Below are 13,242 nucleotides of genomic sequence, written 5' to 3' on the forward strand. Positions count from 1 at the left end.
GAACGGAAGGTGCTGCGTACCATCTACGGTGGAGTGCAGATGGATGACGGAACGTGGAGGAGGCGAATGAACCACGAATTGAACCAGCTGCTGGGAGAACCATCCATCGTCCACATTGCAAAAATTGGGCGACTACGGTGGGCTGGGCACGTCGTAAGAATGCCGCACGACGACCCAGTGAAAATGGTTCTAGAAAGCGACCCAACAGGAACAAGAAGAAGAGGCGCGCAACGGGCAAGGAGGATCGACCAAGTAGAAGGTGACCTGCGGACCCTTCGCAGACTACGAGGCTGGCGAACTGTGGCCATGGATCGAGAAGAGTGGAGACGACTTCTTCGGACAGCAGAGGACAACAAGGCCTTAGCCTAATTGGTAAGGTAAGTAACCAAAAAATCTATATACTTCTCTGAAGGTCTCTAGACGTTCTTGAAGACTTCTGAACATTTTAAAAGATCTTGCGATTTTCTTGAACATAATCTGATCGTTGCTAAAGTTCCTGCATTTTTTGCAGTTCTTCAAACTGCACTGAAAACCATGGAACTCCCTTAAAATGATCTCACATTTTCCTGATGCTCATGTAACATCTCTTATGTTTCTGAAATTTAAGTAAAGGTCTTGGTACTTTGATGAAGATTCGGAAATTCCCTGAGTTTCTTGAAAATTCTTCAATTTCCTTGAAATTAGTTGAACTCTTCTTAGTTTTTTTTTTTATAATATCTTTATTAAGGAGACTTCAGCCTGGGCTGACTGTTCTTAGTCCATCTGATCAGTCCTTCTGCTCTTGACACATTCCTGTAGTGCTCTCAATTCTATTGAAGTTCTTGATATTACCCTGAACTAAATAGAACTGTAAAAAAATTCTCGAAGTTTTTCTGAAGTTGATGAAGTTGACCGGAATTTATCGGACCTTACCCATACAAACATTCGAACTTCCCTGAAAGTCTGGAATTTCTTGAATTTCATGAAGTTATGAAGTTATTGAAAGTGCCGTTAATATCTCTGAAATTCCCTAAAGCTCTCTAGTCTAACTTGTTTGAAGTACTTGCAAGTTTTTTAAAATGTCAATTTTCCTCAAGTTATCTCCACATCTCTGAAATTATTTTGACGTCTTTAAAGTTCTCTGGATATCCCTGAATTTATCAAATTGTCTAACTATTCCTGCAGTTTTCAGATGTTTTTGGAACCACTGTGAAAATCCTAAAGTTTGCCTAAAGTTCACCAAAATTTCAAAAAGTTTTCGGAACTTACCTTTTGTTCCCACAGTTTGCCTGTAAAACTTCCTGAAATTCTCAGACGCTCCGGAAGATCTCTATTGTTTCCTGAAGTTTACGGAAATTTCCTTATGTTCTCCTGATGATGTTCCTGGAATTGTTCTGCAATCAATGGAACTGCCCAGAAGATTTTTAAACTTCCCTTTAAACATGGATCTTCTGAGTAGCTTTATTAATGTTTTTAAGTTCATTTTCTGATTTTTTTTTTATTATCCTTAAATTTTTGGAACTTGTTGATAGTTTCCTTTATTTTACTGAAATAAATTGAATTGACATAAAGTTCTCGAAACGAACCTAAAGTTTTAGGAACGTCCGTCAGGTTCTCACAGTTTTCCTGATATTCATGGAACTGCTCTAATTATTTCAGAACTTACCCGAAGTTCACGTCACATACTCATAGGTCTTTAAGTTTAAATGTTCCTGAATATAAAGGAATTGCCCTGAAGCTCTTGATGTTCGCTGAAGTAAATTTTCCTGAAAGCTATTAGATTGTTTTACTTAAAGATCTTTTAACTTCCCCACATTTCTATCAATCATAACTTCTTAAAGGTTTCAACACTTTTTGATAAATTCACAAGCTAAAATATGTAATCTAGCGGAAATGGCTCTAATGTTGGCCTATGGATCTAAGATTGGGCCCATCGGTAAAAATCTGCTATTTATCAATTTTATCTAGATGAACGCGTCATTGGCACGGTACTAATGGTTATTTTTTGTGGCAATTGAAAATTTAGTCGATTTCTGAATTTATGTATGGGCCCAAATTAAGGACACTTAGGCCGACATTACATCAATTTCCCCTAGCCTTTATGCCTTTTGGTGTGCAACTTTTATAAGATGAGCATACGAAGATCCATATATCGATCATTTTACGAATTGACCGCTTTTATGGATATTCCGAATCTCCCAGAGAACACTTTCTTGACCACCAGTGTGCGCATGTTTGCCCCAGATTCAAATTCATTCATGTAGCATCACAAAAAGTGATTAAAGAATCGCTGGGCTATTCAGATCTTCCGGAGGACCTATCTTGAGTACCTGGGTCTGTAGTTGGATCTTAACCTTCAATCTTCAGTCTTTGTGGTTATGTATATCAATATTGCCGAAAAAAAAAAACAATCACGAAACTCTGTGATCAATTTCAGTTCGAAGTTTGACGATGAGTTTAGCAACTATCGGTGCGAAAGCCGAAACGTAAATTCACAATCGTGATAGCAACGACCGGTGCGTAAACAAGTTGCTAACTAAAATAGCAATGGCTAAAGTTGTCAAACTAGCAGCCCGAATAGCAACGCATTGGTGCGGGTGCTCTAATATGTTGTCTAGACTGATGGACGATATAAATAAATAAACAAATAGTTGCTATCGAATAACCAGACTATCGACAATTTCAATACAATACAATACAATACAATACAATACTGCAGCTTTAGAAAATGAAAACAGAACACTATTATACCAAGACTACATAAAACAACATCGATCAACAAATGCAACAAAAAAAAATTAATTGACTTGCTACTAAATCTTTTGTTGTAATGAGCCTGGAAAAATAAACGAATTATTAAAAAAAAAAAAATAAATCTTTTGTTATTTGTCTCTAAAGAGCGACGAGAGATATTTGCTATAACAACTGATAAATTTCAAATCGGGTAGAGCTCGATGCCGGAGGTTAGATTAAACACATCATTACAATTAAGTTATTCTCAAAGCAGCCATCACACGATCCAAAATATTGTTAATACTCAAAAGTATTGTCAATATTATTAATGGTAATTTGACTCTGAATATTTCATTGGATACAGCAATGCTAGTGGGGAGCGTATTGATGACCCCCACCCAAAAATATTGTTGATAATATTGGCATGAAAATATTGATGGATATTGAACAAACAAAGTACCAATATAGAAACTAACTGAATTCTACAACTGATGCATTTTATTCCCGGAACACAGTACATCAATGGAAAATGGTACGAAATCCTACGCTACGATCAGTACTTCGAGAAAGACTGCGACTGTGGCTACGCTACCTACACTCTCAAGAAAAAAAATACCCTAAAGGTAGAGAACTGCTGCGAACGTCTGCCTAATACTAACATAAGCTGCTCCATCGGGAAAGCGGTCGTTAGTTTTCCGGACTCCATTCCCCTGGAAGGCAAACTGAATGTTACTTTCGGAGGCCGTAAGTATGCCCAGCTCTGAAAAAAAAAACTCATTTTGGTACTTACAATCAACCTGATTTCGTTCAAGCTCCCAAAAATTCCAATTATTGGATCATGGATACGGACTACGACAACTATGCCATCATCTACTCGTGCAAAAATCTCTCCGAGAATAAGTCGGCCGAAGCTGCCTGGGTACTATCCAAACAGCGAAGCATCCGCCCAGAGGTTCTCGCCAAGGTCGATCAACTTGTGGATCGATATCTCTTCCGAGCCGATATGCGAGTGACGGAGCAAAGCCAATCAAAGTGAGTCCTCTTCAAAATTGCATACGACAAACTAATTTTAAATGAAATATCTTCAATTTTCCTACTCTCTGGATTTTTCTCCTCATTCAACCATCTTGTAATTTTATCCGTCAGATGCAAATACGTAGACGCCGGGCAGCAGAACTAGTCTTAATTGACCAGAAAAAGTTTTACTCGTTGAAGAAACTTACCACCGCAGCTCATCATCGGCAGTAGAAAAACATCACTCGCCTGCAGGCGTTTCGTTCGCCTGTCGTAGGAGTGGATAAGTTTCAGTGGGAATGGAGATGATTCGAACGATTCGATGACGGGTCGAAGACGGAAGGATGGCGGGAGACAAGAACTCATCCGTTCCCATTTTCCATGGCTGGCAAAAAGGAACCGTATAACTTTCGTAAAATTTTCATTAAATTTGTGCGATATAAAGGGAATAAGTTTAAGAACTGCTAATAAAGGATGGATTGAGGGTTTTTATATTGAGCTCGGATGGTGAAATTTGGATCAGATTGTCTCTAGGAGGTTTAATGTTGGTATGATGACATGATTGTGCAACAGTAAAAATGATTTCAGTTCTCTCTATCTGAAGTTACAAATCCAAAGTTAGACCCTTCACTGTATTCCGCATAGTTGGTTCCAGACCTGTCATGGTGCTTACTCATGGTTACTCCATGAGTAACCAGCTACGCAGAATGATTTTTAGGTGCAGTCATTTGGATCAACATGCGCTACTCTAATCCAGGCTGCACCAACATGCATAACAGAATTTTTGGACGCCCATCTAGATTACTGTGCGCTCATAGAAGTTGAACATAAACAAATATAAAGTAGCTACGAGAACCTCAACAAATTTTCGAAAACTTCGGCAAAATGTCGAGGGCAGTAGCGCTGGTGTATTGGTAAGAGTGATTGCCTCTCACTCCAAAGGGCCTGGGTTCAATCCTAGTCGGCGCCATCAGGATTTTCTGAGGCGTAAAATCTCTGATCACGTCTTCCATCGTAAGGGAAGTAAAACCGGGGACGATGGGTCGATAGGTAGGGTCCAGGTGTGGGAGCTGCCTCTCTGGCGTCGGTAGCATTGGTACTCAGAACGGAAAACAAGATCGATGGAAAACAAATCAAGGAAAAAAAACAGTGCAGAGGGCATCAGGAAATTAGCGGAACATCAAGAGAATATGGGGACATATTGAGAAAGGTTCCGTAAACTTCAGAGAAATTTTGAACACTTAAGCAGAAAATGCAAGTTTTCATCAAAGATCAGAGAACATGTCAAAAAGTTCCGAGGGTAGTTCAGGCAACTCCTAGGAAGGTTCAATGAATTAAGGTATTGTACCCTTTACTTACTTACTTACTTAGAAAAGAATAGAGTACTTTGGGGAAGATCAGATAATTTTATAGCAGTTTCAGTGATTTCAAAAAAATGCAGAAACTTTAGTAATTTCCATTTAATTTCACTACCTGATTTGCTAATCTTTGACAGATACGCGTATTTTGTCTTCAATGTGCAGACTTGTTCAGTGTCTTGTACTGATAGTCGAGTTTCAGTACAAGACACTGAAGAAGCCTGCACATTGTAGACGAACTACGCTTATCTGTCAAGGATAAGTAAATAAGGTTTTGGTATTAAATGAAAATTACTAATCATTCTCTCTCTCTCTCTCTTTATACAGGTAGTCCAATAAAACGCCTACATTCATCAGGATGCAGAAACTTGCAAAAAAAAAATCCGAAGAGCTATAGAAATTCCCGAAAATTGTAAGATTTAATCAAATTTTAATAAAATTCCAGGATGATTCCCGGGACATTAGGCAAGTTTAGAGAAATTAAGGGAAGTTCCGAGATTTTGAAGAATGAAGAGTGGTTCAGATCTTTAGTGTAGCTACAATAACTTTAGGGAAGCTCCGATTTTTTTGTAGATCTATTTTTTTAGGAAGTTCAAATATCTTGAATCAGGTCCTATAAATTCAGGGTAGTTCTACGAATTTCAATGAATTTTTTAGAACTTCAGTGACAATCTTGAAACCTGTTTGGATAAAAACTACAAGAAACCTTAGAGAAGCCATGATAATATAAGGTAAGTTAAGGAAACTTAAAAAATGTTAGATATCTTTGCAGAAGACCAGCGAACTTCAAAGGAATTCCGAGAATTCCAAATTCTGAATCCCGAAAAATAACGGGCACGACAGAAAATATTCATGAATATTAGAGAACATCTTGTAAATTTTTGGAATATTCAGAAAAATCCGAAGAAGTTTGGAGATTTCAAGGGAAATTCTGTGAACATACTTCAGGGAAGATCAAGGAACTTCAAGACAGTTCTTTTAACCCAAGGAAATATGTGGGTACCTTTAAGAAGTTCTTTGGAACTCAGGAAAGTCCAGCAAATTTCCAAAAGACCAAATAATTTCTGGGAAATCCAGAGAACTTCGGGGAAGTTGAATAAATGTCATGGAAATTCAAAAAAGCATCTAATAGTCGTTTAACATTCACAAAAGCTTTAAAATCTTTACAGAAGCTACGTGAAGTTCTGGGAAGTTCCGAGAATTTCAGGTAAAATAGTCTTAGTGAAGTCCTGATAATTTTAAGGGATTTCAAAGAACTCCAAATACACAGAAGTTTCGAGTTATTGGAGAAGTTCTGATAGCATGTAGTGAATTATGGAAACTTAAGGAAAATCCAAAGAAGATTGCAGATTTTAAGAGAATTTATGTTAGCATACTTCAGGGAAGATCAAGGAACTTCAAGATAGTTCAATTAACCTCCGGAAAACTGTGGATACTGTTGAGAAATTCTATGGGGTTCAGGGAAGTCCAGAGAATTTCTGGGAAGTGCAGAGAACTTTAGAGAAATCCAAAGAGCATCGACAGATCGATACTAATTAACAAAAGCCTAAAAATCTTTACAGAAGCAGCGTGACGATATGGAATGTTCCGAGAATTACAGTAAAATTAACCATAGTGAAGTTTTGATAATTTCAGGGAAGTCCAAAGATTGTCAAATAAATTAAGAACACTTCATTAAATATTAGGGAACTTCACAGAAGTCCAGTGAACTTCAAACAAGTTCTGATAATTCCAGTAAAATTACGGGAACTACAGAGAACCTCCGAGAATTCCAGAAAAATCGCGGGAGTGTCAGAAAAAATCATGAATATTAGGAAACTCGGGCCAACCTAGGAGAAGTTCTGAGAATATCTTGTATATTTATGAAACATCATTACAATCCGCAGAAGTTTGGAGATTTTAAGGGAAATTTAGCCATTAAAATTCAAGGACAGTTTAATTAACCTCAGAAAAATTGTGGGATCTTTTATAAAGCTCTGTGGAATTCAGGGAAGTTCAAGGAATTTCTGAAAGTTAAAGAATTTCTGGGAAGTGCAGAGAACATCAGGGAAGTTGAAAGAACTTCAGGGAAATTCAAATTTACAAAAGCCTCAAAATCATTACAGAAGCTACGTGATGTTCGGAGAAGCTCCGAGAATTTCAGGAGAATTAACCTTATAGAAGTGCTGATAATTTCAAGAAAGCCTAAAGAACTCCAAATAAGTCAAGAAAGCTTCAAAAATGATTAGGGAACATCACAGCAGTATAGCGAACTTCAAAGATGTTACGAGAATTACAGTAAAATTACGGGAACTACTGAGAAGCTCTGATAATTCATGAAAAATAACAGGAGCGTCAGGAAAAAAATCATGAACATTAGGAAAATCGCGGCAACGGAGAAGTTCTCCCCAAATGGCCTGGATTCAATCCCAGTCAGCGCTTCCGGGAATTTCTAATAAAATTTAAATAGAAATTTTAAAATTTAAAGAAAAAAATAAAATTTAAATAGAAATAAATTTCTAATAGAATTTCATAAAATCTGTGAGCAGTAAAGCCATTGATCCCCGGTTCATGAAATGATGGGTCGATAGGTAGGGTCCCTGGTGTGAGAGCTGCTTACCAGGTGTCGGTAGCATTGGTGCTCAGAAAAACAAGATCGACGGAAAACAAATCAAGAAAATCAAAAAGTTTAAAAAGTTCTGCTCAGAGAATTTTTGGAAAGTCCATAGAACTTCAGGGCATTTGTAAATTAACAAAAGCTTAAAAATCTTTACAGAAGCTTTGTGAAGTTCAGGGAAGTTCCGAGAATTTCAGGAATATTACGGGATCATTATGTGCGATCCATGAACATCTGGAAGATTTTGGGAACTTTCGGGAAGTTTTGAAAACTTTAGGAAAATTCTCACCAATTGGCATTGGATTGAACAGTTGAGGGTTAATCAAGGATAGGATCTGGATTTACGAAAGTACTTATGAATATTATAGGTGGACAAAAAGGCAAACTAAGAGGTGGACGTCTGAGTTTTTCCACATTTACAGTGTATCGCTAAATTAAGCGTACACCCTTATGGATTTTTTTTTTGAGACATTGTTAATAGAAATATTTTTTTTTTAATTTTGGCTGGTGGTTAAACAGATATTTATTGATTTTTCGCTATATTTGTGGACTTAATTTGAAGAACCTGTATGAAGTTAAAATTATTTAAGTCAAAAACTCGATTTTCAACTTTTTACCTAGTGGAGGAATTTTAGAAAAAATTAGTGAAATATTAATGATCTTTATCATTACTAAAAATGAGCAAAATTTCAAAAAGTTTACTTCATTGCATTTCAAGATATTGAGGTATTTCAAGAAAAAAGCGGTTTTCTCAAAAAGCTCTTACTTAGAGGGTAGTACACTTTGAACGTCCAAAAAGTAAGGCATTTTCGTTAATTTTTTAAGCAATAAAACACTCAGGGAGGGCAAATATGTTATAACCCATTTATTAGTCATCCTTCGAACTACAATTTGTATTTTTTTGAACTCGATTGGCGTCTCCCCGTGGCCAGTGCACCAGGTCGCGCGGGCGTCCTCGCGCGGGAGTCGGAAAACGGCGTGGGAAAATACTCCTTTCCATGTGATCCTGGAACATACATCGAACAAAAATTCTGATTAGTAATGAAATTTGGGTTGGAAATACGTATTCCGATTTTTTTTAATTAAATTTTTCAAAAGTTTTTTTTTTTTTTTCCTTTGGTTTGTTTTTTCCGTCGATCTTGTTTTCCGTGCTGAGCACCAATGCTACCGACGTGCCAGGAAGGTAGCTCCCACACCTGGACCCTACCTATCGACCCATCAACTCATGAACCGGGGACCAACGGCTTTACTTCCCATCCGAAGGAAGGCGTGATCAGAGATGTTATGCCTCAGAACATCCTGGCGGCGCCGACTGGTATTGAACCCAGGCCTGCTTACCACTACACCACCGGCGCCGTTAATTTTTTCAAAAGTTGTGGCCTTAGGAAAAAAAAGTCCATTTTTTCACCCTAAAAATGCTTACAAAATCGTGGATTAAAAATCCATTTTTGACAAAATCGAAAATGTGGATACGTATTTCTAAGCAGAATTTAATTCTGAACAAGAAAACCTAGGCGATATCCAAATTTGATGATAACTGGTTAGAGTTATTTCCCACGCCAGTTTGAAAAACCTCGTTTCGAGATAAACGCGTTTAAAGATTAAATTGCTCTCTCAGCGCGCCGGTACATGTTTAGAAAATCGCTTCGTAAAGCGGTAAGAAATATTCTGGCGGACTTGAAGTCTTTTCTAAATTAATGTATACATCCCAAGGAACATTTTAAGCATGCATCGAAGTGTACTCCCCCCTTAATAAACGTAACCAGACAAGCCCAATACTGTACCAATTATTGATGATGTATGATGTATGATGATTCAGCAGCCAAAAATTCAGAAACGTATCTCTTTAAATTGGGCTTTTACAGCTGGCGGTGCTTTGGCTGGCATTAAATTTCTTGGCGATATCGTAATCCGACAGCCCAAGGTTTGCTCTAACCGTTCCTAACACCTTCAAATGCAACTTCCGATATTTAGTTCCACTACCACACTTGCTATAATCCTGCCAATCGATAGTGAGCCGCTCACGGGAACGTTTTAGAACACTGCATGTACTTGATCTAGCCAATTAACCACTTTATTCGAGCACTTAAAATGACGTTTACTACCACTCGAACTTTGAAATAAAACATTGTTTTGAGATTTTTCTTCTAGAACCTCGAGAAAAGTAGCCAACATTTGTGCGTTTCATAAAAAAATATAAATTATTTGGCCAAGTTTAGTGAAATCGCTGGTAGAAAGTCACGCCAAAACTGCTTGACCAGGGTTACTTCCACTCACTTGCTATAAAAAAAAGTTTTTCGGAATTATGAAATCATGAAATAGACTAATGCTAATTAGTGCTTGTAAGTTACAAGAAGAGGTGATGAAGTATATGTTTGACACATAAAATCTGTCAATATCGCTTTCAGTGCGTCACAATCAGCGATTTTACGACTCGTGAGCGCTCACTCTGAGTGAACACTCACGAATCATAAGATTGCTGATTGTGATGATGATGATGGTCCCACCTCTTACCCCTACAAAGGTTTGAGCTGGACGATTTATCTTTAAGATAATTAAATATGACATTTTAACCAGGTTGGCAAACAAAATCGAACTGGTTTCAGTTACAGATATAGATTCCCTCTAAAGTTTACAGTTGCTTCACAGCGATATAAATGTGGAAAAGCTCAGGCGTCCACCTCTTAGTTCGCCTTTTTGTCCACCTAAAATATTCATAAGTATTACAAGCAATCAAGAGTATATGAACAATCAACAAAGCATCCTATTACACTAGTAACCCCGCAATCTGATGCTATCATAATTTTCAGCAATGTCAGGAATGCTCACGAACCCCCAACATTTGCCAGAAAACTTACTACTAACTCAAGGTATCTTCCAAATAAGCTTCAAAATTGCATTTTTTTTTATCGAATGTTAAATTCAGTCCTCTATATCCGTAATACGCGCGCGAGGCTCAAACTTTTGTAAACTACTATTTTTTTTTTACTACTACTATTAAATCAAATATCAAAAATCCATCATCACCATCGTGGCGAACAAAATAGTTTTTGCAGTGCTACAATAATGATTAAAAAGTCGTTATAACAGCTATCCATACAAAATAATCCGTTAAAAATAACTTCGTCAAGATACATAATTTGTCAATTCATAAAAAAAAATCACTGGATAACCGTTCAAAAGACAGTTTTAACGTGTGAAATGCAATGTCTCTTAAATTCTGCTAATGTTGTTGAACGTTTAATGTGTCTAGGCATCGAATTGAAAACATTTATTCCTTTAAAAAATAATGAATTCTGTGAAGCACAAGTCAAGAAATGTGGTGTTCTTATTTCATCCGCGTTTCTAGTATTATATCTATGATAGTCACTTCCTCTTTCAATTCGATCACACAAATATCGAGGCAGCAAACCGTTAACTACTTTAAAAATGAACACCATAGTCAAATATACAATTCTTTGCTTCACCGACAACCATTGTAAGGCGTCTAGCATCAAAGTTGAGGAAGTGAATCTATTACATCTCAAAATCAAACGCATTATTTTATTCTGCAAGCGCTGTAATCTCGATATTTGTGTTGCATTGGACAGAAATAAAATGGAAGGGCAAAAGTCTAGATGAGGAGAGATGATTGATTTGTATAGCTGTATTTTACTGGCAATAGTTAAATCGTTTTTCAATCGACATAGAATTCCATACTTCTTGGCAATTTTCTTGATGACATTGTCAATGTGAGAGTTGAACTTAAGTTTGTCATCAATAATCACGCCAAGATATTTAATCTCCTGAACGCGATCAATAGTCTCATCATCAATTACAACAGAGACGTTCTCATTTAATCGATTCCGCGAAATTACCATAAATTTAGTTTTACTTGTATTCAATTTTAACTGCTTACACTTCAACCATCTACTTAGATACTGCAAATCTTCATTCAAGTGTGAGACGGCAACTTCTAAATCCTTAGCTGCAATGAATAACACAGTATCATCTGCAAAAAGGTTAATGTCGCAAAACCGTAAAACACGTCGCAAGTCATTAATATACATAATAAATAAAAGGGGCCCTAATACACTTCCCTGGGGCACTCCAAGGTTGTTCCCCACGGGACTGGAAACAGAATCATTAAAAACAGTCCGTTGAGTTCTGTCAGACAAATAGCTTTCAAACCATTTATATGCAGTACTCGTAATTCCAAAGCGCTTGATTGTACTTAACAGTAAGGGCCTAGAAATTGTTTCAAAAGCGCGTTTCAGATCCAAAAAAAACAGCAACAATCGTATCTTTACGCTCCAAGTTGTCTTTCCACTTTGCTAACACCAAATTCAATGCAGTTTCACAAGAATGACCTTCCCAATATCCCGATTGTTCTGGTATCAAAAAAGAGTTGCTATTCAAATACTCCAACAGCTGGCCTTTAACAACAAGTTCTAAGATTTTCTCTAAAGTGTGCAACATGTTGATGGGACGAAACTCTTCGGCTTTAATCGTTCCAGCAACTTTTTGAATAGGAATCACTAAGGATTCCTTCCAAATTTGTGGCACATGTCCATTCTGCAATGATTCATTAATAAGGTCCAGAAAGATGTGGCCAATGACATGAAAGCAATCTTGAATAACTCTAGCATTAACATTATCTACTCCAGCCGATTTTCCTAATGAAAAACAAATAACTCTAAGTTCATCTAATGTAATTGGGTGAAAAACTTCAAATCTGCAACTACTATTAACTGGCTGTTTTATTTCGTCAGGTTCATCGACCAATTCAATAGATTGATTAATCAATGAAACGCTGTCTACGAAATAATCATTAAACTTAGCTGCAATTACTTGTTCTGACTGTTCTAATGTGCCATTAAAAGTTATGGACCGCGGTTTGCAATTACTAGGTTTTAATAAAGATTTCAAAATTTTCCATAACTTTTTGCTGTTGTTTTGATGCTGATCAATCTTCCTTTGAACATATTCACAACGAGTTTTCTTTATCGATTGTGAATACTTATTACGCGCGATTGTGTACCTAGTTCAATGATTGTCATTATTAGATCTACAAAACTTTTTGTACCATTTGTCCCTTTTCCGTTTAAGACGCAAAAGATCCAAATTGTACCAGCTGTTCGAGTTTTTCAAAGAAACAAACTTTTGCTCAACTAGTTGATTGGTACACGTTTTCAAAGCGTTATTAAGAATAGCTGTAGATTCATCTAAGTTACCGGCCGCGAATGGAAAATCCAGGCTTCTCTCAACAAGATTCGAAACAGCTTGCATCGAATATTTCCTCCAGCACTTCAATTTTACAAAATTATCGTTATCGTTAACATGGTCTAAGACATTAATCACTAAAGTCTCATGATCGGTTATTTTCAAATCAGTATCCGTAACTGAACAAATGGAATCAAAATTGGAATAAACGTGGTCAATTAAAGTTCTACTGTGCCTGGAAATACGCGTATATTCATTTACCGTTTGCTTTAAATTAAAAAACTCAGCTAAACGCTTCAAATGATTCGAATTATGGTTATCACGCCAATTAATATTAAAATCACCAGCCAATATATTTAA

General features: G+C 36.9%; 1 protein-coding gene across 1 annotated transcript in view; it reads left to right on the top strand.

Moving 5' to 3' along the window:
* Nucleotides 1-3,965, top strand: part of LOC135702319 (uncharacterized) — an 85,316-nt gene extending 81,351 nt beyond the window's left edge. Inside the window, exons 12-14 of the mRNA XM_065223347.1 lie at nucleotides 3,228-3,456; nucleotides 3,525-3,744; nucleotides 3,859-3,965. Of these exons, the coding sequence (XP_065079419.1) occupies nucleotides 3,228-3,456; nucleotides 3,525-3,744; nucleotides 3,859-3,892 (483 nt within the window). The 3' untranslated portion in view covers nucleotides 3,893-3,965. The remainder of the gene's footprint in view (nucleotides 1-3,227; nucleotides 3,457-3,524; nucleotides 3,745-3,858) is intronic.
* The last annotated feature ends 9,277 nt before the right edge of the window (nucleotides 3,966-13,242 follow it).

This window comes from Ochlerotatus camptorhynchus, unplaced genomic scaffold, assembly GCF_037179485.1.
Source record: "Ochlerotatus camptorhynchus isolate MF236.1 unplaced genomic scaffold, CSIRO-AGI_Acam_v1.1 ptg000191l, whole genome shotgun sequence".
NCBI classification, from domain to species: Eukaryota; Metazoa; Arthropoda; class Insecta; order Diptera; family Culicidae; genus Ochlerotatus; species Ochlerotatus camptorhynchus.